Below are 27623 nucleotides of genomic sequence, written 5' to 3'. Positions count from 1 at the left end.
CAACAGGTCTTTTTACTTCATTTTGAAATCCTCTCTTTACCATGCAAGACAAATCACACAAAGTGACAGCATATATTTACACATTAATACACTGGACATTTGATTATTGCTAGATCTGGAGTGTTAAGAAAATAATTCAGATCAACATTCAGTACATATAGAGCTACTTTTCATGTGCAAGACAAACTTCATCTCTTCCATTTCCTAGTAGTTGACTCACTTTTACATTTTAATACCCTTAAACATTCAGAAAAGCTTCTCAGATGTGAAAGGAGAACAGCGCCCCCAACTTAGTATACTTTACCAGTATTAAGGTCAGTGACCTCTGCAATATAGTTTGAAATGTCCTCTAATAATCTTTGGGTTATACAGAATGTTATACAGAGAGCCCCTGAGATTACTTTTAATCTGCAAAATGCTGCTATTTTTCTTTGCTTTTTTCTCTCAGTGTAAGCACCAGCATCTGTTTTGCCTCTTACTAATAGCAAATTAAAAGCATTTACAAACAAAAAACACATTTTCAGGAGGAGTCACCTCTTCCTCGAGGTGCTTCTTAATAATTTCGTAAAAGCAAAGGCCTGGGCCCTGGGTTCCTGCCGGGAGGAAGGGCAGGATGTAAATCAAATAATAAATAAATAAATAACATTGTTGTGCCCCATCACTTTACTCTTACAAAATTCCATTAATTTTGGTTTAGGGGTTCCTCATCTAATTCTGTATAATGAGAGGGGATTTAAAAATCAAAGGAAATTTTGCTGCTTGGTTATTTCTTTCTAATACACTCTTGAGGCACCTATAACTTTTGAATACATGTTATTACATAAAATAACCCACTTCCCCAAACTCCAGTATAAGTAAGACAAAAATCCTATTGAATTTGTGAGAAACAACAAACTAGATGCATGTAGTGTTTGTTTATTTTATTGTAAGATATATGTTGTAGAACAGGGCTGTGGAACCTTTTTGGGTCCAAGGGCCACGTTTCCTCCTGGGGAACGGTCCAGGAGCCACATGCCTGTGATAGGCTAGGCCAGAGGCTAAAGGGCAAAGAGTAATGGATGTGACTCTTACCTTTGTCCAGTAGGCTACATTCCAGTCACACTGAAGTCAGAGGTTTCTACACACATACGGTACATACACAGCTCTCCATCCAGCCAAGCAAGAGGCATCATCACAGTTCAAGGAAACATTCCACTCAACACATTCCAATCAAGCAAAAACATATGAGGAAGATGTGAAGCAGGGATGGTGAGGGGTGTGGCCTGGGAAGAGCCACAAGGGCCAGACAGAGAGGACTGAACGGCCACATTCAGGACCTGGGCCTGAGATTCCCAACCCTTGTTCTAGAATATATGTTCAGCTCTTTTTTTCACAGGTAACATGATCAGTTGTGATTCATTAGCCTTTCTCTGTATGGTACAGAAAAGCTACAACTCTTAGAGAATTAAAATCAAATCAAAGGGACTTAAATGGATAAATTTAATATCAGTTTCAAAAGGAGATCTTTTTTTTAAAAAAGTATATTGATTATGCTAAGGGGGAAATTGAAAATATAAAAAGTTTATTTTTATTCTGAAACCTTGAAGACTGCAAATATGTAATTTAAGAATTCTTATTCTTAGTTATGAAAACACAATGAACTTGAAATTTGATGTGGGCCACAAGTTTCAACGGCTTTTAAAAAGAATTAAATGGGTTCATGGAGGATGGGTGGCTAAGATGCATGATAGCTATGTGTGACCTAAATGTATCAAGACATCATACCTCTGAATACCAGATTCTGGAATCAAGATAGTAGGAGATGCCTATTGCCTTCATGCCCACTGTGATCTTCTAGAACTAGCTATAGTTAGAAACAGAATGGTGGACTAGACAGATATTGATCTGATCAGTTATGCTTTGTTCTTAAATTCACTTACTTACAACCATAAATTACATTCCAGGATTATATAATAGCCATGTAGGGCACAATTCTATGGTTGCTGGGAGAGCATCCTAAGTACCATAAGATATAATGGATAATCTTCTCCATGGGTGGAAAGGGAAATCTGTCTTGGGAGAAGGAGGCATGCTCTTGGATGCCTCCTCATAGCAGCATCGCAAAGGTCCACCGTCACTGCTCTTCCACTGTCAGTGCATTAATGCCTGAGAAGGCAATTGGGGGTGGATTGGGGGAGGATTTATATCTGCTGGATCCATAGCCCCCTCCTTACCTGGAAATGTCCCCAGAACAGGCATTAGAACCAATTGGAGAGAAATTAAAAATGACAACAACAAAGTATGGAGTGGCAAGGGGTGGCAAAAAGAAGTAAGAAGCTGCCCCCTATCTTCTGACATGTTGGCGTCTACCCACTATGGCTTTGGATTTGGCAGTTCCTGCACCAAGGATTTTCCCTCCCCTGGCATGTTAGGATTGTGCTACGTAGGGGCCATAGCTCAGTGGTAGAGTACATACTTTGCAAGCAGAAGGTTCCAGGTTCAATCCCTGGCATCTTGCGTAAAAAAGGATCTGGTAGCAGGTGATATGAAAGACCTCTGTCAGACACCCTGCAGAGCTGCTGCTAGTTAGAGTAGACAGCAGTGGGCTAGACTGACAATTAATTTGAGCTAGTCTAAGGCAGCTCCCTATGTTCTTCTATGTTCACATGCTCTTCTTTGCCCATCTGACTGTCAAGTACCAACCACATAATCAAGCACAGCCACGTGCCAAACTTCATATAAATAGCCTAGCACAGGTGTGGGGAATCTTTGGCTCTCTGGTTGTTGCTGAAGTACACCTCCCATCATCCCTGACTATTGGCCATGCTTTGCTGGGCCAAAAGGTTCCCCAAACCTGGCTTAGCAGAAAAGTAAGGGTAGGCAGCACATTGTCAAGAAAATGAAAGACCACAATGGGTTCTGCTAAACTGAAAAGCATATCTGTTCCTCCACTTTACCTTAAGGCAGAAATGCCTATTTGAGGTAGCTACAGAATGTTAATTTCCCCTTGAAGTTTTCCTTCCCTTCCAGGACTATGCCCACTGCACAATCTTTTGCTTGCGTGCCAGGAGTTGCTGGGGTTAGAACTGGGAATCTTCAGTTCTGTATGCAACTGCCCCATGGGACAAGCTTGCAACATCTCTGCCGTGAAGAACTCAGGCTTTAGATTGCTTGAGCCCTCCACGTTGGGCACTGGGCCTTCCTGGACAGGAAAGGATATAAACACTACTTATGTGGGCTGGCAGCTTTCCTGAGCAAAAAAGACTTACTGGTCCTGGTGTGCCTTTGTGCCTTTCTTGCCACTAACTCCTGGCTTAGCCCCTGGATTCTGACTCCATTGCTTTCTTCTGACAGGTGCCTATGAGTCATCCTGACACTGGGGAATCAATATTGTTCAGAAGTGCCAGTGAAACAGCTTGTGAACCAAAGGGGCACAGGACGATTCCTGGTAGAGTGGCCATATGTCCTACATTATGTCCTCTATTTGAAAGGCCTTCCAGTCCAAGTCCAGCTTAAAGAAAAAGAACCCCAATAAGGGAGAGCAGAAGGGGCCTTGAAGTTGTCCATCAACAGTTAGCACCTGCGCAGCAGGGGCAGCAGGCACACAGGTCACAATTCTGCACTGTGGTTAGATATACTGTATCTCTGTTTCAAACTATAGTACTTTTTTCTAAATTTGCAACTATAAATATAAATCAGCACATGCAAACTTTATGCAAATCTGTTTCTTCTTTTGTCCTCTTTTTGGTGATGCGTTTCCTTTTTTTTCTTTTTGGCAGTGTTTAAGCAGCCACCCTAATGTCTGACAAGGTGCCAGAGGATACTGGAACACATCTCTTGGACTGTGTGATGTAGCCCAAAATGTGCTGGGCTGGTTCTTCTAACAAATGTGATAGATGCACTACTTGCACCCACCCTGTCATAACTATGCTTCCTTCAGGAATCAAGTAATCTGTGCTGAAAGTTCCTATTATATGATGCTTGCTGTGGTTAGCTATAGATAAGTGCTCCATTGACAGTGCCTCATAATTCCTCTGCTTATTTACAGCACAGTAATGTATTATGTCGCTACCACTGTGAACATTGTAGGATGTGAGAAAATCTTTGCTGATCTACTGCGCCTCTCATGATAGAAACAGTAAAGTCTGCTTTAGCTCCTGACCTCACTGCACGGGCTTACATATTCCTATGAAGATCTGGCAAACAAGACAGGAATTACCACCTGCTGCTCACTTGCACTTCGTACATTTACAGCCAGCTGCTACTATTTCACATCAGATCACGCAAGCTGTAGGCCAGAGTGAACCTGACACATTATATGATGGCTTCCCCACCCTACAACCACCTCAAGCTCTAATTAATCTCTCAGAGGTGCTCGTTACTGTACCTGCTCTAGGGAATATAGTGTCTTGTATCGTTCCCTATATAGTGCCAAAGACTCACAGCAGGAGTGTCTTTATAGAAATCCCTTTACTGCAATGGCTGCTTTCTCTATCAGCAGCCAAACTAAAACAATAATACACTACAGAGTATGATAAGACCAAAGGGCATTCTTCCTCACAACATGTGCATTCATACAAAGCAGAGCTTTAATTTCAACAAACGGTGTCATTTTTTGGAAACTTTGAAATCAAAAGACATTATCTAATCAGAAATTGGCATATTTTGGAGAAAAAGGGGGTATTTCGTAAGCAATGTATCCGCTTCCAAAAAAAAAAAAAAAAGGATTCATCAATCTGTTTCTACTCATGATCTTGGGAGTGAACAAATATTAAATAGTAATGTTTTACGCTTATCCTCTAAAATATTTGCATTCCCCCAGAGCTGCATCATCCCCAAATTAGTAATTTTGGATAATGGCACTCTCTCTTAATGAAAATGTTGAACAGCATCAGATCCAGCACTCTAAAACCTCACAGGATAACTTATGTCTATGAATTATTGCTCTTTTTTCACCTAGTTGCATACCCAAGCTCTCATAATTACAACACACATTTTATTGATGTTTTATCATATTATTTATCATTTTGCTGTAAGCTGGGTTCAGGACAGTGGGGGAAGGTTGATATATAAATTTAAAGAAATAAATACATGCCTTCATAGACAAATGTCGGTCAAAAATCTCGTTTCAGTCTATTTGTATGACTTATTCCACTGCCTTTATTTAAGAAAACATAAGAACCCATGTTGCTCTGCAATGACGTGTTAATAATTCTATACTCTTAATTAGGACTATGTTGAAACAAAGGTGAGTTACATTTTGTGCACATTTTCTCAACCTGGAGGCCAATGCCTAAGGATGTATTGACCTCATTTATAATTATCTCACAGTAATGCCATCATTTCACCAAATCTGATTGGCTGTGTTATTATTTCATTGTTACTGGGAAGGAGGGCTATTACAACCTTCAAAAGATCACAGATATAATCAGGAATCCAGCACAAAAAGAGATCTGTCAGGGAAGGGGGAATGTTTCAGGAAACTGTTCAGTTACCTTGAAAGTCCCCTTTTCATGTTAAACATCACTGCATTCTTTTCAAGCCTGATTTTAATTATTTGATTTAGTATCTTTCTGGACAATGAATTCAGAATCAGCTAGCACATATTTCATTATAACAGTGGGTTGACTTTCGGCATGACTCATCTATTACCATCTTGCAACAGCATTCTCCCAAATGGAGCTAGTTTTATGGTAGGATTGCACTCCACATACATGGTGTTCCTTGTTCAGTCAGCACATTCTGATAGGTTAGCTTTCACAGGAACTTGATTCAACAGCCAAATAAGATATGAACTAAGTTACTGACTGGATTGGCCAAGTGAATATCTTTCAGCCTCAGCTCTCTATCCATAAACCTATATCCATAATGACATGGGGCTGTGATGAAGATGAGTGAGACATGAATCACTACTACTAGAAATGCTACAGAATTCATTCCTTCTGTTTTATCATTGAGAAGCCGCTTATGCATTAGAGGCAATCAGAGGAAAAACAACTAGAATATTAACTAGAGAGTCCTAACAGTTTTACCAGAGCAAAAAATCTGTTTAATCACTCAAGTTAACAAAGGTTAAGATAATAAAAGGAAGTTCTGAATGCCTTTGCTTTCTGGAACTTAATCCCTCCTGCTGAAGACATTTGAAAGATGCTATCACTTGTGTGCAGCCCCGGCTGTTAAAAAAATTTACTTGGAACACACCATGTGGAGAAAATAATTTTATGAAAATAGTTAAGTATGCACCCTGTGTGGCTTCTTATTGCACCTAGACCCCAAAACTAATTTAAAATCAGCTGCTGGAAAATGATTGTGAGACCTGATAAACAATAAATCTCTCCTGTATCAGGACGAATGGCAGTAGCGCTTTATTATTATTTGCAGAAAGGGGATAAGAAATAGATTAACATACTCCATTAGAGCCGTTTAGTGCATACTTAAGGTCTATTTTCATTAATTAATACTTTGGTTAGACAATAAATCATGAATGATCTTCGGGTAGCAAGGTTCTTTAAGTAAACGTCATTTTGAAATTTTGCAAGTATCTGCTAGTTTTTCTAGTGCAAAGATTTCAAGTACAGCTAAAGTAAAAAGAAGCTAAACATTAGGTGGTATGCAGACTGTCAGGTTTAATACCTTCTTCCTCAGTATAAAACTAGCTGAGACTCTTCAGGCATTTGATGATATAAGTGTTTATAAAAAGAATAGCTCTTCAGGAGACTTGAAAATATATATTAAACCAGTTGCACTTGTAGAAGTTGTTCAGTGATAACCTAAATGTCATTCTCCTGTAAGTAGGCCATAACAGAGAAAGGTCAAGGGGAAATAAAATACAGACTGCCAGAAAAAAATATAAAGGAAAGACTCTTCACACCCTTTTTCAGGTGCTTTAAAACTATGGATTATCAAAGCGAGAAATGGAGAAATGGAATCTGGTTCACTGTCTCAACCTCCACACATCAATCCAAAAATCTAAACAGAGAATATACATGTACAACTTGTACACATTTGATATGCACAATCTAATATTCTGCCTTTTGCAGGGTACCAGATCACATGGAAAGAGTATGCATACATGCACATCAGGTTGGCTCAGACCTTTAGATTAATTCATGGAGGTCAGAAGCAGAGACAGTGGGTACAATCCTGCTTTCCTCATTATCAATGATTTACAAATTGTAAAGATAAAGAGTTTGTACATGCCTTAAAAGTATGGCAGGATAAATAGGAAAGGCACAACTGCACTGCACACACATGATCTTCCTGGTACTTACTCATTTAGGACTATGATGATGATTGTAGATTATAGAATCCATTACTTTTATCCTAGCAAGGATTCTAGAAGACCCTGACTAGAGGTTAATCTATTTCTACTAGGGATATGTATTGGATTTGGGTGAATCCCAAGACAAAGCAGTGTGCCTCAGATGAATACCTGGCATACCAGAGTTGAAGTAGGATCTCTATAAGGCAGCACAAATTGAAGCAGAGGTCTCTGAATTGCTTCATGGCACCTTAGTAATCTGACATAAAAATAAAAATGCTGCCTGCAAATTCTATCCCAAAATAAAAAAGTTATAGACTTTTTAAAAAATCCAAACTTTAAAGATGCCATGTACAAAAGCCCCTGGACCTATATACCTATAGAATTTGGCAGGTGTTATCTACTTTAGAGAGGCTAGTATGTCTGCAAATTTTACCCACTTCTGTCAAAAAAGGGAAAAGTTTCCTAATAGTGAATGGGGAGAACAAAGCAAAGTTGGATAGAACCTGAGTTAAACTGGACAGCCTATGAAGCACCTCAGAATGAGGAGTGCTGTTTTCCAAAGTGCCTAATCAGAATAAACCAAATGTTATGGTCAGTGCACACCCCTTATTTCTACTGGACTGGGAAGGAGCAGCAAGCACTTTAGCTGTATGCCTGTATAGATTTGAAAACAAAATGTTCCACGGTTAGTCAGATGGTTAAATATTTAGGCTTCGGTCCCTAATATTTTTGAGATACAACTGTTACCAACCATATTAGTAGAATTTATCATAGGATGACGTTCTTATAATTAGAAATTATAATCTAATTTCTACACTCAATAATCCTGTGAAAAAGGCTAGATAAGAGAGTTGCCCAAAGCCACTTTGTATAAGGTGCCAATGGTTTCATAACAGCGAGTCTGCCAGTGGACTTCCGGGAAGGGTGACTTAGCCTGTGCCTGCTTTTGAGACGGGCTCCTGCCTCAAAAGAAGCTTATTCAGATATATCAGTCAGTTTTTTCTTTTTTTTTTGACTGATTAAACTTCTCCCGGGTAGGGAGAAACGAAGAGATTAACCTCAAAGCCTATTTTTGTTGGGACGACCAGATCTCATTAATTTATGGGACGAGGTCCAGCCGACGAAGGTGGGACGGATTTTTAACAGCAAGCTCTATCTGTTAAAGCGAACGTTCATCTTATCTTCTAAGAGAGAACGCATTAACAGGCAAGCACCCTTCTTTCTATATTTTTCTTTTACTTGACTTAAATTGTTGCTGTTTAAAAGAGATTTGCCAGATTGATCGGTTTTTGACATCTCACTGGGGAGCCGTAACTTCTCTCTGCTACGCACTAATTAATAGCTTATCTCTGTTTTTGTTGCAAAAAGCTGTCCTGGATTTGCATTCTAAAGATACACACAGAAGAGGGATTTCTATTCCAGATTTTTATTTTGAAAAATATTATACTGTTTTGAGACTACTCTCTTTTTGGTCTATTTTATTTTGACGAATCTGTTTCTTGACGATTGCCATTAATTGTTTCGATCCTGGGAACTGCATTTTGTTTACTTAACTATTGGAGAGATAAGGCTGTCTGCTCTGTTTATACTGTGATGTCACCAAGTTTGGAGTATTAACCCAATTGTTGCTGAAATAAGAAGTGGTTTTCCTATATTTTTCTTTTAAAATGGCAATTAAGAAAGTGGCTGAGAATCTGGAAATAACTATGTTTCAGAAAATAATGGATGAGATTGAGATAACGAAAATTGAATTGAGTAAAATGAAGCAGGAGATTAAAGATATAAGGGTCCCTGTGAGAGAGGTGACCCTGGAAGGGGTCCCTGTGAGAGAGGAGACCCCGGAGATTGGAACAGGGGTCCCTGTGAGAGAGGAGACCCTGGAGACTGGAATAGGGGTCCCTGTGAGAGAGGAGATCCCGGAGATTGGAACAAACGTGGAACAGGAACAAGATTTGGAGTCTATGGACTTTAGAAATAAAATCTATTGTTTGGAACTCAATGTTATCTCTGAAGAAATTAATGAAGATTCTAGAGATAAAGTTATCAATGGCATGGATTATCTTCTGGACTGGAATGATGTGATGGAGCCCAATATAGAGAAAATCTATGGAATTAACTGCAGCCATGTGACAATGGAAAAACTTTTAAGAGATGACCCAGTGTATTTTGAAAAAAAGAACAGAGATATGATTTTACAGCAGTATTTCAGCAACCTATTCAGAATGGATGGCAAGAAAATATTTGGGATAGAGGTAATTCCCATCAGACTCTTACTATATGACTATGGCTTTGACAGCAAGATTATTATGGAATACTGATAATGGAAGATTGGATATTGAAATTACTGGACTTAACAAGACTACTGAAGATGGAAGATGGAAAATGGAACTAATAGAGATAATAGAACAATGGCTACTGAAATTATTGAACCTAACAGATTCTGATGTGATGGATTAATTGAAATGTTTATTTTGACTATGGTTATGACAATAAGATTATCATAATTAGTAATGAGATGGATTAATCGATATGCTTATCTGGAAAAAAAAAATTGATAGATATATTTCTTAAAGAATTGAAATCTCTCTTTGACTTTTTGTGGAAAGAATAAAGTAATGTTTATGAGATTTGATGATTAAGTAAGATAACTACTGGAGGAAAGTGATTTTATAATATGACTTAAGAGACAGGATTGCTATATATTATAGACTTATAACTGATTTGATCTTTGACAAATGGGAAGTCAATATTTTACTCTTTATTTTTTATTTTTGTTTTTTTTTTCTTTTTTTCTTTTTGTTTAACTATTTTTGATTTTGCTTTTTGTCTTTGAATGTTTTATGATTTTGTCTTGTATGTTTTATGAAAATTTGAATAAAAATTATTGAAAAAAAAAAAAAAACAGCGAGTCTGCCAGTGGGACCCAAACACATTACTGTCTGTGCCATTGTGAAAACCTGCCAGAGGAAGAAACTGCTTGCCAACTCTCTGCTGCACTCATCAAGTTGTCCAAAGGGTAGTTTCATGTCTAACACCTCAGCAGCAGCCAAGTGATAGAATGAGTCAGTTGGGCTTAATCTGGTTTTATTAAGTTCCCAATTTTGGCCAGACTTTTCAGTTTGAGAAACTCATTGCTCAGACATAAACTGCATTCAAATATGGGGTTTACTGTGTTAGTTTGACTGATTATGGCAGTGCGTCTATCCTGATTTCCAGAGCTTGGCAAAGTTACTTTTTTAAACTACAATTCCCATCAGCCCCAGCCAGCATGGCCACTGGATTGGGCTGATGGGAGTTGTAGTTCAAAAATGTAACTTTTCCAAGCTCTGCTGATTTCTAACACTGCAATACCTGTTCCAATATTGCACTATGGCTTTTTGACCGATATACCACGTCATGATAAATTTCATTCACACCAGTGGGTGTGGTGTAACTGGAAGATCCAGACTTAAAATATGCATATAATGTGCTGAAATCATTTACACATGCTTAGATTTGCTTAGAAGACTAGTGTATGAAGTTTGCTATAGGTACAAGAGCCAACAGTAAAACAAGAGTAGTTTGAAATTGCCCCCCTTCAGAGTTGGAGAAAAAGCATTTTAAAAAGACAAGCGTTTTTCCTATTCTCCCCCTCCAGGAAGTCTGGGCGTACAGCCAAGATAGTAGATTCAAAATGAACAAGTCTGTGTTATAACGTAAACAATGAAGAGAACAGGAAATATCTTCGTAGGATTTTCTGAACGGCCAGCAGTAACCTGGCCAATTCACCTATGAATTGATATTAATCTCTGAGAACATCTATGTTTATAAAACAGAAACCTATGAGAACGGAAAGGTTTTGTAAGACTGTCCCATGAGAATGTTTATGACAAATCTGTGGGAATGAATTAATGAGAAAAGACCATAGGAGCACACCTTCCCATAGAAAAAAGAATGTATAAAAAGCCAGGTTTCATAGCACTCAGGGCCCCTCAGCTCTGCTGAGGGGGGGGGGTTGAAGAAAGCAGGAGAACCATCCATGTATTCCATCCATAACATCTGATGGGTGATGTATCATGACACGTATTCCTATGTTATTTTTACTCTGGCTCTGTGATATGACTTAAGAGTTTAACTCAGTCCTTCAACTATTGTAACCTGTTTTAATTAAGATGCGCCTTCAGAGTTTTATACTTTGATGTTTAATGGATATCCAGCAATTTCTTTTGTGCAGATATATATATATATTTCTGTTTTCTGTTGCTGCAATGATGGCTAAGGCCACCTAGAATACATTAGTTGTAGTGTGCAATATATGTATAAATAGCATATATTATAAAGACTGTTCTGCTGTCTGAAGTCAGACTCCCAAATAGAAAATTTCTGGTGCCTCCCAAGACTCAAGAATTCTAGAGTGGGGTCTCTTCTATTTTATTCTCTCCTTACACTAGACGACTGCTGTTGATAAGCTGTGAGTTTAGGTGAGCTAACGTTCGACATACAAGGACTCTGTGCAGATACAGGGGAAGGGAGAAGCAAGAACCCTCGACCCTATGCATACAGTGGCAAGGGGGTAATCTTGCCAGTAATAGTGGTGTGACACAACAATGAACTTCGTTGAACATGTCGCTACTCCCCCACCCTTTCCACACATGCTTAATTCTGTTCCCATGATTCCCCCATGAAAACTACACGAAAGAACTGTATGCCAGTATAATGTAAATGTACTGTCTTCAAGTCAATTCCAACTTATGGTGACCCTATGAATAGGGTTTTCATGAGGCTGAGAGGCAGTGACTGGCCCAAGGTCACCCAGTGAGCTTATGGCTATGTGGGGATTTGAACCCTGGTTTCCCAGGTCGTAGTCCAACACCTTAACCACTACATCACACTGGCTCCATACTTCCCCAAAATTCATAACTATACTCCCGTGATTTTCTGGTTAATGGGGTTGCAAATTGATTTTTTTCTGGAAGCATTTAACATGGAAATGAGTGTTAAATTTCCACTATATTCTGCTAGATTTCCCAAAGTGACTTTTACATTGTGTGAAAGATCAAGTAAAATGTGGAAATTATCAGGTAAGGAAACATCGGGAAAATGGAATAAATTGCTGTCTAAATGCAGCCATGGTATGAGCTCTCCTTCCCTGTGAATATGTAATTTAGTTCACTTCTAGACTGCTACCCCTAACAACTGGGGAGATTTTTTGGCTGATCAGGGATCTGAAGCTGAGTCTCTGGCTGGCTTCCAAAATGAATACTCTGCCCATCTCTCCTCTGTGGCCACAGCATCATATCAGGACATCATAAGCAACAAAGTAATAAAATAAGTAAAAACTGAGCCAGTCAGGTTCTGTTGCTGTCCCAAGGGATCTCTTCTTATGCTGCAGAGAATCTTGTGGCACAACTATCACATCATACTCAGCTGTGCACAATCTGAAAATTGCACATAATCTATGATACTATGAGGGATAATGGATGTTGGCTCTAGAACTGCCACTACTTCAGCTGCCATCCTGAAATACATTGCCACTCTAAGCAACTGGATGGAAAGAGTAAGTTCCCACACATCTAACATACAATTCTTAAAACTAATCCACATCTAGGCTTGCTTCCATTGAATCAATTAGACAGGATGACTTTTGAGCAATTTTTAATTATTGAAAGATTATTTGAGCAATGCCTTCTGATTTTTATTGGTAAGATTCTATGCAGTGCAATCCTATGTACTTTTACTTGTAATTAGGCTTTATTGCCTGCATTCAAATGAGAATGAGTTTACCCTCACATTTCCCCATCCTCCTCTGGCATGGCCATAAGGTGTTTCTACTCTTATTTTAAATTTAACCAGAGTTTACTGCGTCATCCAAATCCTAAACTTAATTATGGTTAGTGAAAACAAGCCAGTTTACTATGGTTTAAACTTGGCTTGCTTCCACTAACCATAGTTAAGATTAACCACTGTTTATCTGGCTTTGGATGAAATGGCTAATTTGTAATTAACTGAAAGCTTCCAACTCCGTGCTGAGGTGGGGGGAGCATGCAAGTCCAGAGGAAGGCTAGAATCATTCCTTTAATTCTAATATTATGGTTTAGTGTTGTGTCCAAATCAGCCCACTGTCTTCAGTGAGGCTCACTCTCAGACAAGCATGCAGAGGATTGCAGCCTTGCTGAATAGTTATATGGTGTTACAGTTACTAGACATTCTCTTTGATCAGGTTTTGGTTTTGTTCATTTCTGTTGTTTCCTCTCATATTTTACAGCATCAATACTTTGAACTATTATGTGAGCAAAGCTTTCTAAGACTAAGCAGCAAGATGTCCACAAACAGAGCTACCATGTTCAGCTTCCTTTCAGTGGGAGAACACTGGAGATTTATATAGTCTTTGTCATATTGGTTATTTTTACAAATTTTATTTTATTTACAAACTACAGGGATATTGGAAGCCCAGAGACAATGCTACAAGAGACAGATAGCTCTGCATCTGATTCCCAGAGAGAAAAATCCTGTATGCATCACAAGATGCTTCTCAGACAACTCAGGGTCTGTGAGTCACTCTCTAGCCTTGTCCAGATGATATAACCATGGACAAACTCTCTTTGTGTGTGTGTGTGTGTGTGTGTGTGTGTCTTAATATGTACAAATTATACATAATTAGTACAAGAGATCTGCACCCTGAATTTTTGTACAAAATATTTTTTAAAGTATCACGTTTGAAGATGGAGCCAACATGCATGATCTTGACCACTCCTCTGTGTATCACTGTGCACAGACATATTGTCTGCACAGTATTTCAGTTTCTCAATTCACAATGTGGATCCAAACTTTTTCTCTATCTCCCACACTGTAGCTCTGAGGGCTGTCACCATTTGACATGAAAGCATGAAGAGGGCTGCCAATCAGTGTTGACAATACGGCACTAGATGGACCAGTGGTCTGACTTGGTATAAGGCAGCTGTTCCTATTGTTTCAAAGTCGTTGGCCATTCACTGATCGTGATTAAGAAAGTCAAGCTCACAAGACAGTTTTGTATTCATAATGACAGTTTGAAAAAGAAACTAAAAATGCTGAAATCATGAATATGGAACTGAAAAGATCAAAGTGCTTTAAAAAAATCCCTGAAAATGGTTTTGGCTCTACAAACTATTTTCAAGACAACATTCCTTGTCTGCAGTATAGCATCAATGTCTCTGGATATGTAGAGTTTTCCATCCAGAAACTATGAGTTTGTGAATACTTGATCATGATTGTATATGGCCATTATGAAATTCCAAAGACATAATAATGTTCAGCCTAAAACATGCTGGCCAAGGTCCAAAAACCTGCAAGTGGAAAGGAAACTACTACTTGCACAGTTTCAGGCAAGTATGTACAAATCTTAGAGTAAAAAATGATGGCATTGAAAGAAAATGTGCTACTTTTGATCTGGCCATTTGGAACAAAATCCCTGTATAAGGTTTCATTGTCCTTGTACACAGTCCTACTACAAGCTGACAAAGAAGCTTTCCCATGAGTGGTGGACTGCTAGACATTTGGATTCCAGCAAATCGAAATCAGTGGGAACACTTCCAGTAAGATATTAAGGACTTAGCTGTTAGACAAGTAAAATATTTTGTACCAATGTAAGACACACCATCCAACATTTCACAGATAACAAATAGGGATATGATTGTTATACCACTCTTATTATACCATGAATAAGTGCCTAGCACACCCTCCTTATGTTTTGCTGAGGTCTACTTGCTGTGTGCTGCATTTATTTCCTCAGCAACAGCCTGTTCTCTATTGATTTAAAAATCAAGACAATGATTGTCTCTATGTTAAGGACATATTAGAACATAATTGGCTGGCAGTGACCGGGTTCACATGTCAAGCTAAAGCAAACCATGACTTAGGGTGAATGCTGAGCATGTGGGCTTCCAAAGAGGAGACTGCAATGGCTTTGCTTATCTCCGGTCATTCTGCTGCTATTGTCTCCCCCAGATAAACCACAAGTCCAGGCTGAGACCTCACACTAAGCCAAAATATGGCTTAGACTCAAGCAGCACATCAGCAACAGGACCGGGGCAGTCACAATCTTCACCCACATATTTGCTCATGGTTTGGCTTAGCATTAAATGTGAACCTGGTGAGTGCCAGAAAATAAAAGGGCAACTGTAGACAGGAGCAGAGAGCTGACTTTGGGGAATTGTCTGTCTCCCTAGAGATCTGATGTGGAAGCAGTAGACTCTGGAAGTCTGTTGGAGTGTTTAAGCTGTGCATCCACCTAGGCTCAACCTGTATATTTGTAAACAAAGCGTGTTACAAAATGCCAATGAGCCTCTACGTCTAGTGACTTTCTTCCAAAGGAAACCAAATGTGGGTAAATGCTGCATCCCTGAAACTTCTGTTTATAGAATTGGAATGTGTGTAACAATAAAGCATGTACACCAGAGGCAAGTTATATCCAGCACTATTCTATTCAGAAATTTAACTTCTAGAGATCCTGAGAAAGGGAGCTGAAGAATTAAAAAAACTAGCAATTCACACGAAGAAAATATGAAAAAGGCAAAAACAGGGACAGCAATTTACCAGGGACAGGGTAACAGAAAATCTTGGTGTTTCTTGGCACATTAAGACAGTTGGAGCACATGTAAGTATAAGAAGCTTGCTTTTCAAACCTATTGTGAGGTCTATAAAACCAGATATTACAGGTTTTTAATTTTTTAAAAAAAATTCAAGTAAAACATTCACCTTTTTTTAATAGGTGTCAAATATATTTGCATGTGCTTCTCCCCCCCCCCCAACGTTTGGAGAGAATGCTTCAAAAATTGACAGAGAGTACTGTGGTGTCACCTGCTATTGGAATTCAAGAGGTAATCAAAATTATTCAAGCATTAAAAAGAGGCCTTAGCTATATTTTCATACATTGTGGGGATTGAATTTCAATTACGGACAGAGGCAACAGCAAGGCTCTGAAAAGGACAGGAATGCCTCGATAATAGTTTTGAATGGTGTAAAACAATTAGGCTTCTAAGCATAATCACTGCCCACAGTTTCTCTCTTCATTCCTATTACATTTTATAACTTGGTTCAAATTTAACATGAATTTTTGTCCCTAGCAGTACTGTGCTTTTGTAAAAGTACAAACCAGACACAATACTGTCTTTAAGAGCCCTCAACATATCATCCCTGCATAAAAGGTTTCCTAGCAGTAGTTTCCCTGAACACAATTTTCAAGCTACAAGCACAGCAAGAACCTGGCACATTTCTCCTGCACCTGGCAGGAATGGAGAACAAAGACTAAAAAATGATCAGGGTATCTATCCAAAGGATCCAAGCATCTCATCATAGTTACCAGAATGGTGGAGAGGTTTTTGGCAATTTAAATCATATGGAACAAGTCCAAAGCTTAGAACTCATCATCAGCTCACATGGAATAGTTAGCCCTTGATAATTTTCTGGGTTTGCAAATGAAGTGCACAATTAAAACATGAGGGGAATCCTGCACAAAATATATATATATATACACATACATACATACAAACATACATATACAGACCTGAGAAAGTAACACCAACACTTAATGCATTCCCAAGGACACTGTGACTCCACATGCAGAGAAATGTGTTGGTAAGGAGGTGAGATAAATCTATCACCAAAGAGTGGTTAAAGGACTGTATCACTTCAGATAACAGGCGTGGGGGAGTGCCTCTTTTAATGTTTCCCACCAGGGTCATCTCCAGGGATGAGGGAACGCTTGGGAAAGTGCATTTAGTGAGCTCCTCTCATACATCAATGGGGTGCCCTGGCTGTAGGCTTACCTGGCAAAATGTGGCAGGGATGTGACTATTTTGCATTTCCCACAATGCCCTAGAGTGCCCAGTTTAGCATTAGTCTAGGGCCATTGTGGAAAATTTAAAATAGCGGCTTCCCAGATTCAACAGCCTTGTATGGGGATCTCAAGGCATATGCCACTGGAGTCTGTTAGGATGCTGGGATCCTGTAAGCTACCTGAGAGTGCCAGGAACTGATCCCAGGTCTGATCCTGTTACCCCAAAAAAATCCCTAAAAACAGAAGACTAGCACAACAGCAAGAAAGTTTCTATGCCAGTTCTTTGCATGCTGCACTGATTTTAGGGGGCAGTTAATATAGCAAATCATTAAAAATATATAATCTTCCACCTGCAGTCCATTCTGTTATGTCAGCAATCCATCTTCCAATTCTTTTGCATTTAGAGACCAGACCATACTAGAATTTTGGAGGACTGCTACTACAGAGAGAGACCAGAGAATTAGGAAGGCTCCAGAGCCCAGAATCAGCATCAGGAGTTGGCATTGTTGGGCATCTGCCAAAGCCCATTCCCCAGCAGAGGCCCCACTGCTAACAACAGAGGACCCTGGCCCTGCTCTTCCTTTCCCTCCTTCTTTATTATTATTATCATCATTTATTTATATAGCACCATCAAATGCACATGGCACTGTACATAAAATAAAACAATAAAAACCAGTCTTGCTGTTGCCTGTTCACCTGTCCACTCCAAGTAGGCAAGCAGTGCTGCCCTGGGCTCCTACTGGGAGGAAGAGCAGGATATAAACAAACAAACAAATAAACAGCAGTTTCCACTTGCCATCTCCTCCTGGGCAATGGTGCTGACTGAGTTCAGAAGGAGAGGGCAAGGGGATGGCCAATGCTGGCAGAGATAAGAAGTTAGACTGAACGCAAAGCAACACTGCTCCAAAAAAATATTGGGAGCCAGAACTGCAAGGGGTGTTGGGAAAGCTAAAGGAAAGGAAACCTCTTGCTGCTTTGACAATTGTTTCCCGGCACCAACTGGTGCTTATTCTATTTTTACTACGATGCACAGATGTAAAAAGAAACAACTGGCGCTCTCAACGTGACAGTATTTCCCCGTTTCTCTGTTTGAGTTATCAAACAACAAACAAACAAACCCAGTCCCATGAACATTGTGCTCCTGTTATATTATGTTCTGGATGTTTGGAACAAATTGCTATTTAAAAGGCAAGTACTAAGGACATGCATTCCTCCTGCTACAGAACTGTAATTTGTTAAAATCCACCTGCCACTTGCTTTATTAGAAGCTCATGCAGATCTGACAGAAACAGGTGGGAAAGCTGGAAGATTTCTTCAGTGAAACCAGTTTTGTTTTCTAAATGCAGCATATCACAACCATTCTGCCACCTAACAGCAGGAATTCTGATTTTTGGTGCATAGCAATTTGTGTGGCATGGACTATTTCTACTCAAATATTTCTTACATAGTTTGTGAAATCATTTTCGGCCATTACCTTCCTGGAGACACTCTCTACAACATGCAGGGGTAAAAGCAGCTGATAAGCGTAATGAGCTTTAACACTCTGTTCAATTTAGTTTTGCGCTAAGGACTAATTGCCTAGTCAGGGAAGGGGAAGTGTAACATTTTTGTTCATATGCTTACCCGAGGGCTCTGATCACCTTGATCTCCCTGCAAAGTGGAAAGATGAGATGATAGTTTTAACACAGCATCTCTGTGTTAGCCCAGCTCGCTTAAATAATCTCACATCATACTGCTTCAACAGTCACCAGTTAATATCAGGAGGGCTTCCATTTATTTTGTTAGTGGCAACAGCATGCTGAGACTCACCTTCTCGCCTTTTGGACCTGGTTGGCCCTGAAAGAAACACAAAATATGTTCAATAACTATTGATAGATACTCTTTAAGATGCAAGCACACTAGCTGCCTATAGCATAGTGTTTCCATTGGCCGCAGCTGGAGGGGTAATGGGTTGATCTGTTGATAGTTGCGAAATCTGTCTGAAGCTGAATTAAAAAAAAAATGCACTCAAGCTGATCCTACCAGGTTTTACGGTAAAAAAGGGTCGAGTTTGAAGAGCATAATGTTCCCCCCCTTTTTTTTCAGAAAAGAGAGGTGGAGACACACTGGAACTGGCAGAGCGGTAAATGTGTCTCTACCCTTACTGAGCAAAAAAATGCCTGGTTCTCACAAGAAGTAAGGGCTGCACTGTACCACTTTAGACTGCAGAACCAAAGGGGGAATACTACTGATTAGAGGCTGTTCCATATAACAAGGCATTTGATATCCACGGCAAAGGACAAGATGGTGCCCTGCAAGATTACTTGTACAGAAGCCAACTACACTGGCAGTTGAATTTCGTTTCAGCACTGGTGATGGGACAGCATCTTCCACCTGAGGGAAGCAGGCTAACTTAGGTGATGCAGATAGGTTGCATGGCACATACAGCTCTCTCTTTCAACATCTCACTAGTACTCTATGCCTCTAGCATCTGCTGCCTCATTCTGCCCAATGATAGGACTGGCCCTGATAGCTGCAGATTAAAAATTAGCTGGTCATGAAAGGTATTGCCCAGATATAGGCTTAGTGCTTTCATTGCTCTTTGTGAAAACATGCCAGATTGAACCAAAAAGTTGCATGCATAATATAATGGGATGATCATCCAAAAATGAGACTGTGTCAGGTTCTTCCAAAATTACCCCCTCCCCCAGTATACACTTGCTTTCTTAGGGTGGCAGATATGCCACAGACAAGATGAAGGAGGGGGGGGAAGATACCCTGTAGCTGAGTCATGATTTAACCCAACAAACTAGATGGCACTAACCAATTTGCATTTTTAGACTTGGTTTCTAGGGGCATGCCCTTGGGCACTTTAAAGGCAATTCAATGGTCATTTTACTTCTATAGTACAGTGTCAGCCATTGTTCCTAATGTGCTTCAAAAAACCCTGAACAACGAGGCAAACAGGAAGAGTAATGTAATAATAAAGGATAGTAGAATAGCACATAATGACTTCATTATGGCTATTCATCTTCACTAAGCTCTGCACTCAGTGGCATGTGTATGCTTGGACCATAAAATGCCTTGGCAAACTTAGCTTATGGAGATTCAGTTTTATGAATTCATCATAAATGCTGACACTTTGCCTATAGCGCAGTAAAGGAAATCAGTTTCATTCTGAAATATTCCCTTTGTGTACTCAGAAATCTTATTACATGGGATAGCATGGTGCAATACCGTGAGCAAAGATGTTTCCTTTCATCATGAGAATCTTGGATGTTATTACCCTTCAGAGTGCATCATCAATTTAACTATATCTGACAAACAAAATGGCAATGCTATTATTTAGCAGTGTTGGGATTCAGTCTATTTACTACAATTTTTCAGAGTCCATTGTTTCGTACTTTTCCAGTAACAGAAACCAAAGTCCAGGTTTTCAGCTCTTGGGTCTGGCTTTGCTTATTGATTTTTTTAAAAGAAAATTATATACTGCTTGACTGTAAAAGAAACTCTAGGAGGTTTGTAAAAGACATTAAATTAATGATAAAAGTTAAAAACAAGTAATTAAAACATTTTAAAAACCAATAGCAATAGACAAAAAAAACCCATCAGTATGTATGCATCTGGATGGGCTTGTCTAAACAAAAAGGTTTTAAGCAGGCGCCGAAAAGAATATAGCAAAGGCGCCTACCTGATGTCAACAAGCAGGGAGTTCCAAAGATTGAACATACATTACACATTGTGCTAACTTGCTTTTGTTCAAATGTTTTGGACTACAACTTCCATCAGCCCCAGCCAGCACTTTTCAGGCTCTAGTCAAATAACCATAGTGGATGTGGGGGAGGGGGGACCCAGTCCAGAGCAAGATGCCATGTTAATCTCAGTGTGATGGACAACAGGGATTAGATTTTAATTCACTAATAGGCAAAAAAAATCTTGTGGTTTAAGAATGTACCTATAGCCAACAGATATTTCTTTCAAACTTTAAAAAGCAGGGAAATTGGACAGCTATAGTGAATGCACCAGGGGAGCAGGAGACCTGACCTCCTCTCTGAGATATTGTACTGCCCTACAAATCTGTAAAAATGCAAATACAATTTGGGTTGGTCTTTCACAGTCCAATCCACTTCCTGTGTAGCTTGGGAGAATTTGGTAACATGTGCCTCTGAACATATGGTGAGTGGTGGCAACACCAGCAATCAGCCCAAATAACAGAAACAAGGCATGTGCTGTGCTGATCTTGTTTTGAAAAATGGAAATGAACTGCCTTCAAGTCAATCCAGACTTACGGCAACCCTATGAATTGGGTTTTCACAGTAAGCAGTATTCAGAGGGGGTTTACCATTGCCTTCCTCTGAGGCTGAGAGGCAGTGACTGGCCCAAGGTCACCTAGTGCGCTTCCTGGCTGTGTGGGGATTCGAACCCTGGTCTCCCAGGTCGTAGTCCAACACCTTAACCACTATGCCACACCGGCTCTTGTTTTAGCAGGGAGGAAGCAACAATATTAGGGGAGAGGGGAGGGGAAGGAGGGGATTGGAAGGGATGGATGAGGGGGAGGGGGAGGGGGAGGCAAAGGAAAGGGGAGGGAAGGGGCAAAAGGGAGGGGATAGGGGTGGAAAAAGGGAGGGTAGGTTTGATCATTTGCATGCTTTGAGTTCAGTGGGATTTACTCCTGTGCAATGCTCAGGATAGGTGAAACGGACCTGGTGGAGGGGCAGGGAGGGGAGGGGGAGAAGATTGGGTGGGTGGGCACTAGGCAGAGGGGAAGTCCCATTCCTTTCCAAAAGGAAAACATTGTGAACAGTATCATTCTTTTTCAGCGTTTCCCCCACTTTTTATTCTACAGCAGGCACATGTAGCCTCCCACCCACATTTAAAACAAAGCTGTCCCTGGCCACATCCACACCAGATCTTTATTTCACTTTAGACAGTCATGGCTTCCCCCAGAGAATCCTGGGAAGTGTAGTTAGTGAAGGGTGCTGAGAGTTGCTAGGAGATGCCCTGTTCCCCTCACAGAGCTTCAATTAGAGTGGCTGACTGTTAAACTACTCTGGAGTTCTGTCAGAGGAATAGGAGTCTCCTCTCAGCAACCTTCACAAACTACACTTCGCAGGATTCTTTGGGGGAAGTCATGACTGTCTACAGTGAAATGAAGGTCTGGTGTGGGTGTGGCCCTGATTAGGCAAGCCCAGCAGCTGTGAGTCTGGCTTTTAGAACATTGACAGTTGATTTTTACTGAGCATGTCCACACTTATCATCAACTCCAATGCTAAATTTCTTAAATTAATTAAAAATAATAAACTATAAGTTTCGTAAGATTTTGTTTCGGTGAGCTTATGGGAAGCATCAGAATGGTATGGCGGTATTTTTAATTTAACATAGCGGAATGCAAAAAATCCATGCTGGCTATAGTATACAGTCACTCTTGTGGCTGTATAATACTTGAAAGAAACTGCTGTTTTGTTTTGTTTTTAAATAATGATTGATATAAAGTTTGTAAAACATGTGCAGAGTATAAAAAACCCACAGCATTTTGATTAGGATGCTAGATTAAATTGCCTACCAAATTTTCATAATAGGCAGATTCTCTGAAAAGGATTTATTCAGAAAATTTTCACCCTACAGGTAGCCATGTAAGAGAAAAATTATGGTTTTGTCCAACTGAATATTTATGTTTTACACATGAGAGATTTCAGATAGTCCATTAATACTGTACAAACACGAAACAGTTTTTAAAGAGATAGCAAGAGCACTTATGGGGGCGAACATTTCAAATAGTTATTTTTATTTCTGTTAACATTCATTTAAAAATACTGCGCCTTTCCATCTTGTTTGGTAACCACGTATACAATACTGTATAGTTCAATTTGCCCATTTGTTCTGTCGACGCACCATGCTTTTATTTTACTCAATGGAATACTTTAAATGCAAAACCATAGGCCAAAAACATACTGGCTCCAATCCAGAGATTCTCAAATACAGGAGTAGTTTGTGAGCACACTCTGGCATACATGATCTGCTCCATAGAACATATGGCAATTTTATCTGTGGAAGCTCTGATCACCTGTTGAGAAGAGAGAATGGAATGGAAGTGGCTGGGTTCAGTTCCCCATCCTTCAAACAGGTGATGAATATTGTTTTGATTGTCAACTGACCAGCTGTATGTGTGATGCAGAAACACCATGTATGTGTCTAGAAAGGCCTCCCCACTCCCCTCCATTACCACATCTTTTAACATGTGCAGGATGCAATCCAGAGGTAATTTTCATAACAGTTGCCCATGTTCGTATGGAGTGACTGGGTGCCATCCTGTGGCATTGAAATAAACAGGAGTTTAACTAGAACATGAACTGCTCCTGTATTTACCACTTGCAGAAATAATTGCTAAAATATTATTACTGAGATGTTATTTAGAAGGAGAGGGCATCAAGAATAGATATGCTGTACTTATCTTTGTTATAGTTAAAATTAAAGGAATTATGCTTTATTTTCTGTGGACTTTAAAATAGCTTCTTATTAGGAGATATTGTTAAAGGACACTCAGCAGGCATGGCTGTGCTTTCCTCATAAACTTTCGTTGGTGAAATGGCAAGTTTCAATCCACTTGCTGCTTTTGGAATGTGGATGCATGTTGTATGAAGCCTTAGAGATTAAAAATAAAATGAATTTACAGTGCTTTTGCTGGAAACAGAAGGTTCCATTCAACTCAGTGCTTGGACAAGGATACTTGTGCTTCCACACCTACCCCCTTGCAGCCTCCCGTGCCTCCCAGAGGACCCTCAGGAAAAGCCTGGGATGTGCACGGGGGATGCAATAGAAGAGAGAACCAAATAAAATTAGGCAGAGAGAGCTTGTGTGATTGGGAGTGTAACTTGCACAAGCAGCCTCCACCCAATCCGCCACGCCAACTCCACCTCCTATTACCAGGCCTTTCCTTGTGGTATTTCTCTTGTGATATATATAACTCAGACCAAATAAAATGATAGCCAACCTGTAGTGCAGTGACAAATTCAGAAATGCAGGGCCCCTTCCTGATAGTCACAGCTATGCTCCCTCACAGCCACACCTCCTTCTAAACTTATAGAATAATCTGGCCAGGCTTTAATACTGCTTTCTGCTTCTCTATCACTGTCACTATTTGCCTGTCCTTTCTCATTGTCAGAGATATTGCTTGAATTACTCAGGTTTTACACGTTTATCTCCTGCTGCTACCAAACTGCTTGAATGATGTAAATGGGATGCTACCATTAGGATTCATTGTCTCTTTTTCTGCAATTATGGAATTCTCACTCTCCACAACTTGGCTTTTTGAAATAGGAGCTAATAGGAACTTCTTTCACTCTAATTGGCTCCAATCAGCAGGAAAGACAAGGTCTTAGAGGAGAGCATTGATATAGTGAGCATAATGGAGACCTGGTGGAATGGAGAAAACCAGTGGGATACGGTTATCCCTGGATATAAACTATATCGGAAGGACAGGGAAGGACGTATTGGTGGCGGAGTCGCTCTATACGTGAAAGAAGGCATTGAATCCAGCAAGCTCAAAACCCCAAAAGAGGTGGACTCCTCCACAGAATCGTTGTGGGTGGTGATACCATTTATTTATTTATTTATTTATTTATTTATTTATTTATTTATTTATTTATTTTATTCCATTTCTATACTCCCCATAGCAAGCTCTCTGGGCGGTGCACACCAAGTAAAAACACAGCAAATACAATTTAAAAACGATCTGGTCATCAGATTACAATTTAACTGTCTGTTAGAACATTAAGTACAAAATACTAAAATATTAAAAAATGTTAAACAAATGTTAAAATGTTAAAATGCCTGGGCAAAGAGGAAGGTTTTCACCTGGCGCCCAAAAGATAGTAGTGTAGGCGCCAGGTGAACCTCGTCAGGAAGGGTGTTCCAAAGTTCGGGGGCCACCACCGAGAAGGCCCTCTTCCTTGTAATCGCCTTCTGGGCGTCCCTATGAGTAGGCACCCGGAGGAGGGCCTTCGATGTTGAGCGCAGTGTACGGGTAGGTTCATATCGGGAGAGAGGTTTCATCAGGTATTGCGGGCCCGTGCTGTGTAAGGCTTTATAGGTTAAAACCAGCACTTTGAATCGGGCCCGGAAACATATAGGCAGCCAGTGCAAGCGGGCCAGAATCGGTGTTATGTGCTCCGACCGCTTGGTCCCCGTTATTAATCTGGCCGCTACATTCTGCACGAGCTGCAGTTTCCGAACCGTCTTCAAGGGCAGCCCCACATATAGTGCATTGCAATAGTCCAGTTTCGAGGTTACCAGAGCATGAACAACTGAAGTAAGATGTTCCCTGTCCAGATATGGGCGTAGCTGGGCCACCAGCCTAAGTTGGTAAAAAGCACTCCATGCCACCGAGGCCACCTGCGCCTCAAGTGACAAGGATGGGTCCAAAAGGACTCCCAAGCTGCGCACCTGCTCCTTCAGGGGGAGTGTAACCCCATCCAGAACAGGTCGAACATCCATCATCTGGTCAGGGGATCCATTCACTAACAGCATCTCAGTCTTGTCTGGATTGAGCTTCAATTTGTTCGCTCTCATCCAGTCCATTATCGCGGCCAAGCATCGGTTTAGCACCTTGACGGCCTCACTTGAAGAAGATGAAAAGGAGAAGTAGAGCTGCGTATCATCAGCGTACTGATGCGAACGCACTCCAAAACTCCTGATGACCGCACCCAGCGGCTTCATATAGATGTTAAAGAGCATGGGGGACAGAACTGATCCCTGCGGAACTCCATATTGGAGCGCCCAGGGCGTCGAGTAGTGCTCCCCAAGCACTACTTTCTGGAGACGACCTGTTAGATAGGAGCGGAACCACTGCCAAGCAGTACCTCCAACTCCCAAATCCGCAAACCTCTCCAGAAGGATACCATGGTCGATGGTATCAAAAGCTGCTGAGAGATCAAGGAGAATCAACAGGGTCCCCAGGAGGGACTTAATACTGGGAATGATCTGTCGTCCCCCTGATCAAAATGCTCAGGGAGACCTGGAGATGAGATATGAAATTGAGGAAGCATCCAAACTAGGAAATGTGGTAGTAATGGGTGACTTCAACTACCCAGACATAGACTGGCCGCATATGTGTTCCAGTCATGACAAAGAAGCAAAGTTTCTAGATATTCTAAATGACTATTCCCTAGAGCAGTTGGTCATGGAACCGACCAGAGGGACGGCAACCCTGGACTTAATCCTCAGTGGGGACCGGGACCTGGTGCGAGATGTAACTGTTGTTGAACCGACTGGGAGCAGTGACCATAGTGCTATTAAATTAAACATACATGTAACTGGCCAATTGCCAAGAAAATCCAACACGGTCACATTTGACTTCAAAAGAGGAAACTTCACAAAAATGAGGGGATTGGTAAAAAGAAAGCTGAAAAACAAAGTCCAGAGGGTCACATCACTCGAAAATGCTTGGAAGTTGTTTAAAAACACTATATTAGAAGCTCAACTGGAGTGCATACCGCAGATCAGAAAAGGTACCGCCAGGGCCAAGAAGATGCCAGCATGGTTAATGAGCAAAGTCAAGGAAGCTCTTAGAGGCAAAAAGTCTTCCTTCAGAAAATGAAAGTCTTGTTCGAATGAAGAAAATAAAAAAGAACTCAAACTCTGGCAAAAGAAATGCAAGAAGACAATAAGGGATGCTAAAAAAGAATTTGAGGAGCACATTGCTAAGAACATAAAAACCAACAACAAAAAATTCTATAAATACATTCAAAGCAGGAGACCATCTAGGGAGCGATTGGACCCTTGGATGATAAGGGAGTCAAAGGTGTACTAAAGAACGATAAGGAGATTGCAGGGAAGCTAAATGAATTCTTTGCATCTGTCTTAACAGTGGAAGATATAGGGCAGATCCCTGAACCTGAACTAACATTTGCAGGAAGGGATTCTGAGGAACTGAGACAAATAGTGGTAAGTTCTAGGCTTAATGGACAATATAAAAACTGACAAATCACCGGGCCCAGATGGCATCCACCCGAGAGTTCTCAAAGAACTCAAATGTGAAATTGCTGATCTGCTAACTAAAATATGTAACTTGTCCCTCGGGTCCTCCTCTGTGCCTGAGGACTGGAAAGTGGCAAATGTAACGCCAATATTCAAAAAGGGATCCAGAGGGGATCCCGGAAATTACAGGCCAGTTAGTTTAACTTCTGTCCCTGGAAAACTGGTAGAAAGTATTATTAAAGCTAGATTAACTAAGCACATAGAAGAACAAACCTTGCTGAAGCAGAGCCAGCATGGCTTCTGCAAGGGAAAGTCCTGTCTCAGTAACCTATTAGAATTCTTTGAGAGTGTCAACAAGCATATAGATAGAGGTGATCCAGTGGACATAGTGTACTTAGACTTTCAAAAAGTGTTTGACAAGGTACCTCACCAAAGACTTCTGAGGAAGCTTAGCAGTCATGGAATAAGAGGAGAGGTCCTCTTGTGGATAAGGAATTGGTTAAGAAGCAGAAAGCAGAGAGTAGGAATAAACGGACAGTTCTCTCAATGGAGGCCTGTAGAAAGTGGAGTCCCTCAAGGATCGGTATTGGGACCTGTACTTTTCAACTTGTTCATTAATGACCTAGAATT

At 40.4% G+C, this 27623-nt stretch overlaps 1 protein-coding gene across 1 annotated transcript in view; it reads right to left on the bottom strand.

Annotated features, from left to right (window-relative positions):
- The window catches only part of LOC133364551 (collagen alpha-1(XXV) chain-like), a 234213-nt gene that overhangs the window by 142892 nt on the left and 63698 nt on the right, over positions 1 to 27623 (bottom strand). Inside the window, exons 4-5 of the mRNA XM_061585422.1 lie at positions 18849 to 18875; positions 18663 to 18689 (exon numbers count right to left, since the gene is read on the bottom strand). Of these exons, the coding sequence (XP_061441406.1) occupies positions 18663 to 18689; positions 18849 to 18875 (54 nt within the window). The remainder of the gene's footprint in view (positions 1 to 18662; positions 18690 to 18848; positions 18876 to 27623) is intronic.

This window comes from Rhineura floridana, chromosome 9 (genome assembly GCF_030035675.1).
Source record: "Rhineura floridana isolate rRhiFlo1 chromosome 9, rRhiFlo1.hap2, whole genome shotgun sequence".
NCBI classification, from domain to species: Eukaryota; Metazoa; Chordata; class Lepidosauria; order Squamata; family Rhineuridae; genus Rhineura; species Rhineura floridana.
The sequence above is the reverse complement of the archived record's forward strand: the minus strand, read 5'-3'. Positions and strand labels throughout refer to the sequence as shown.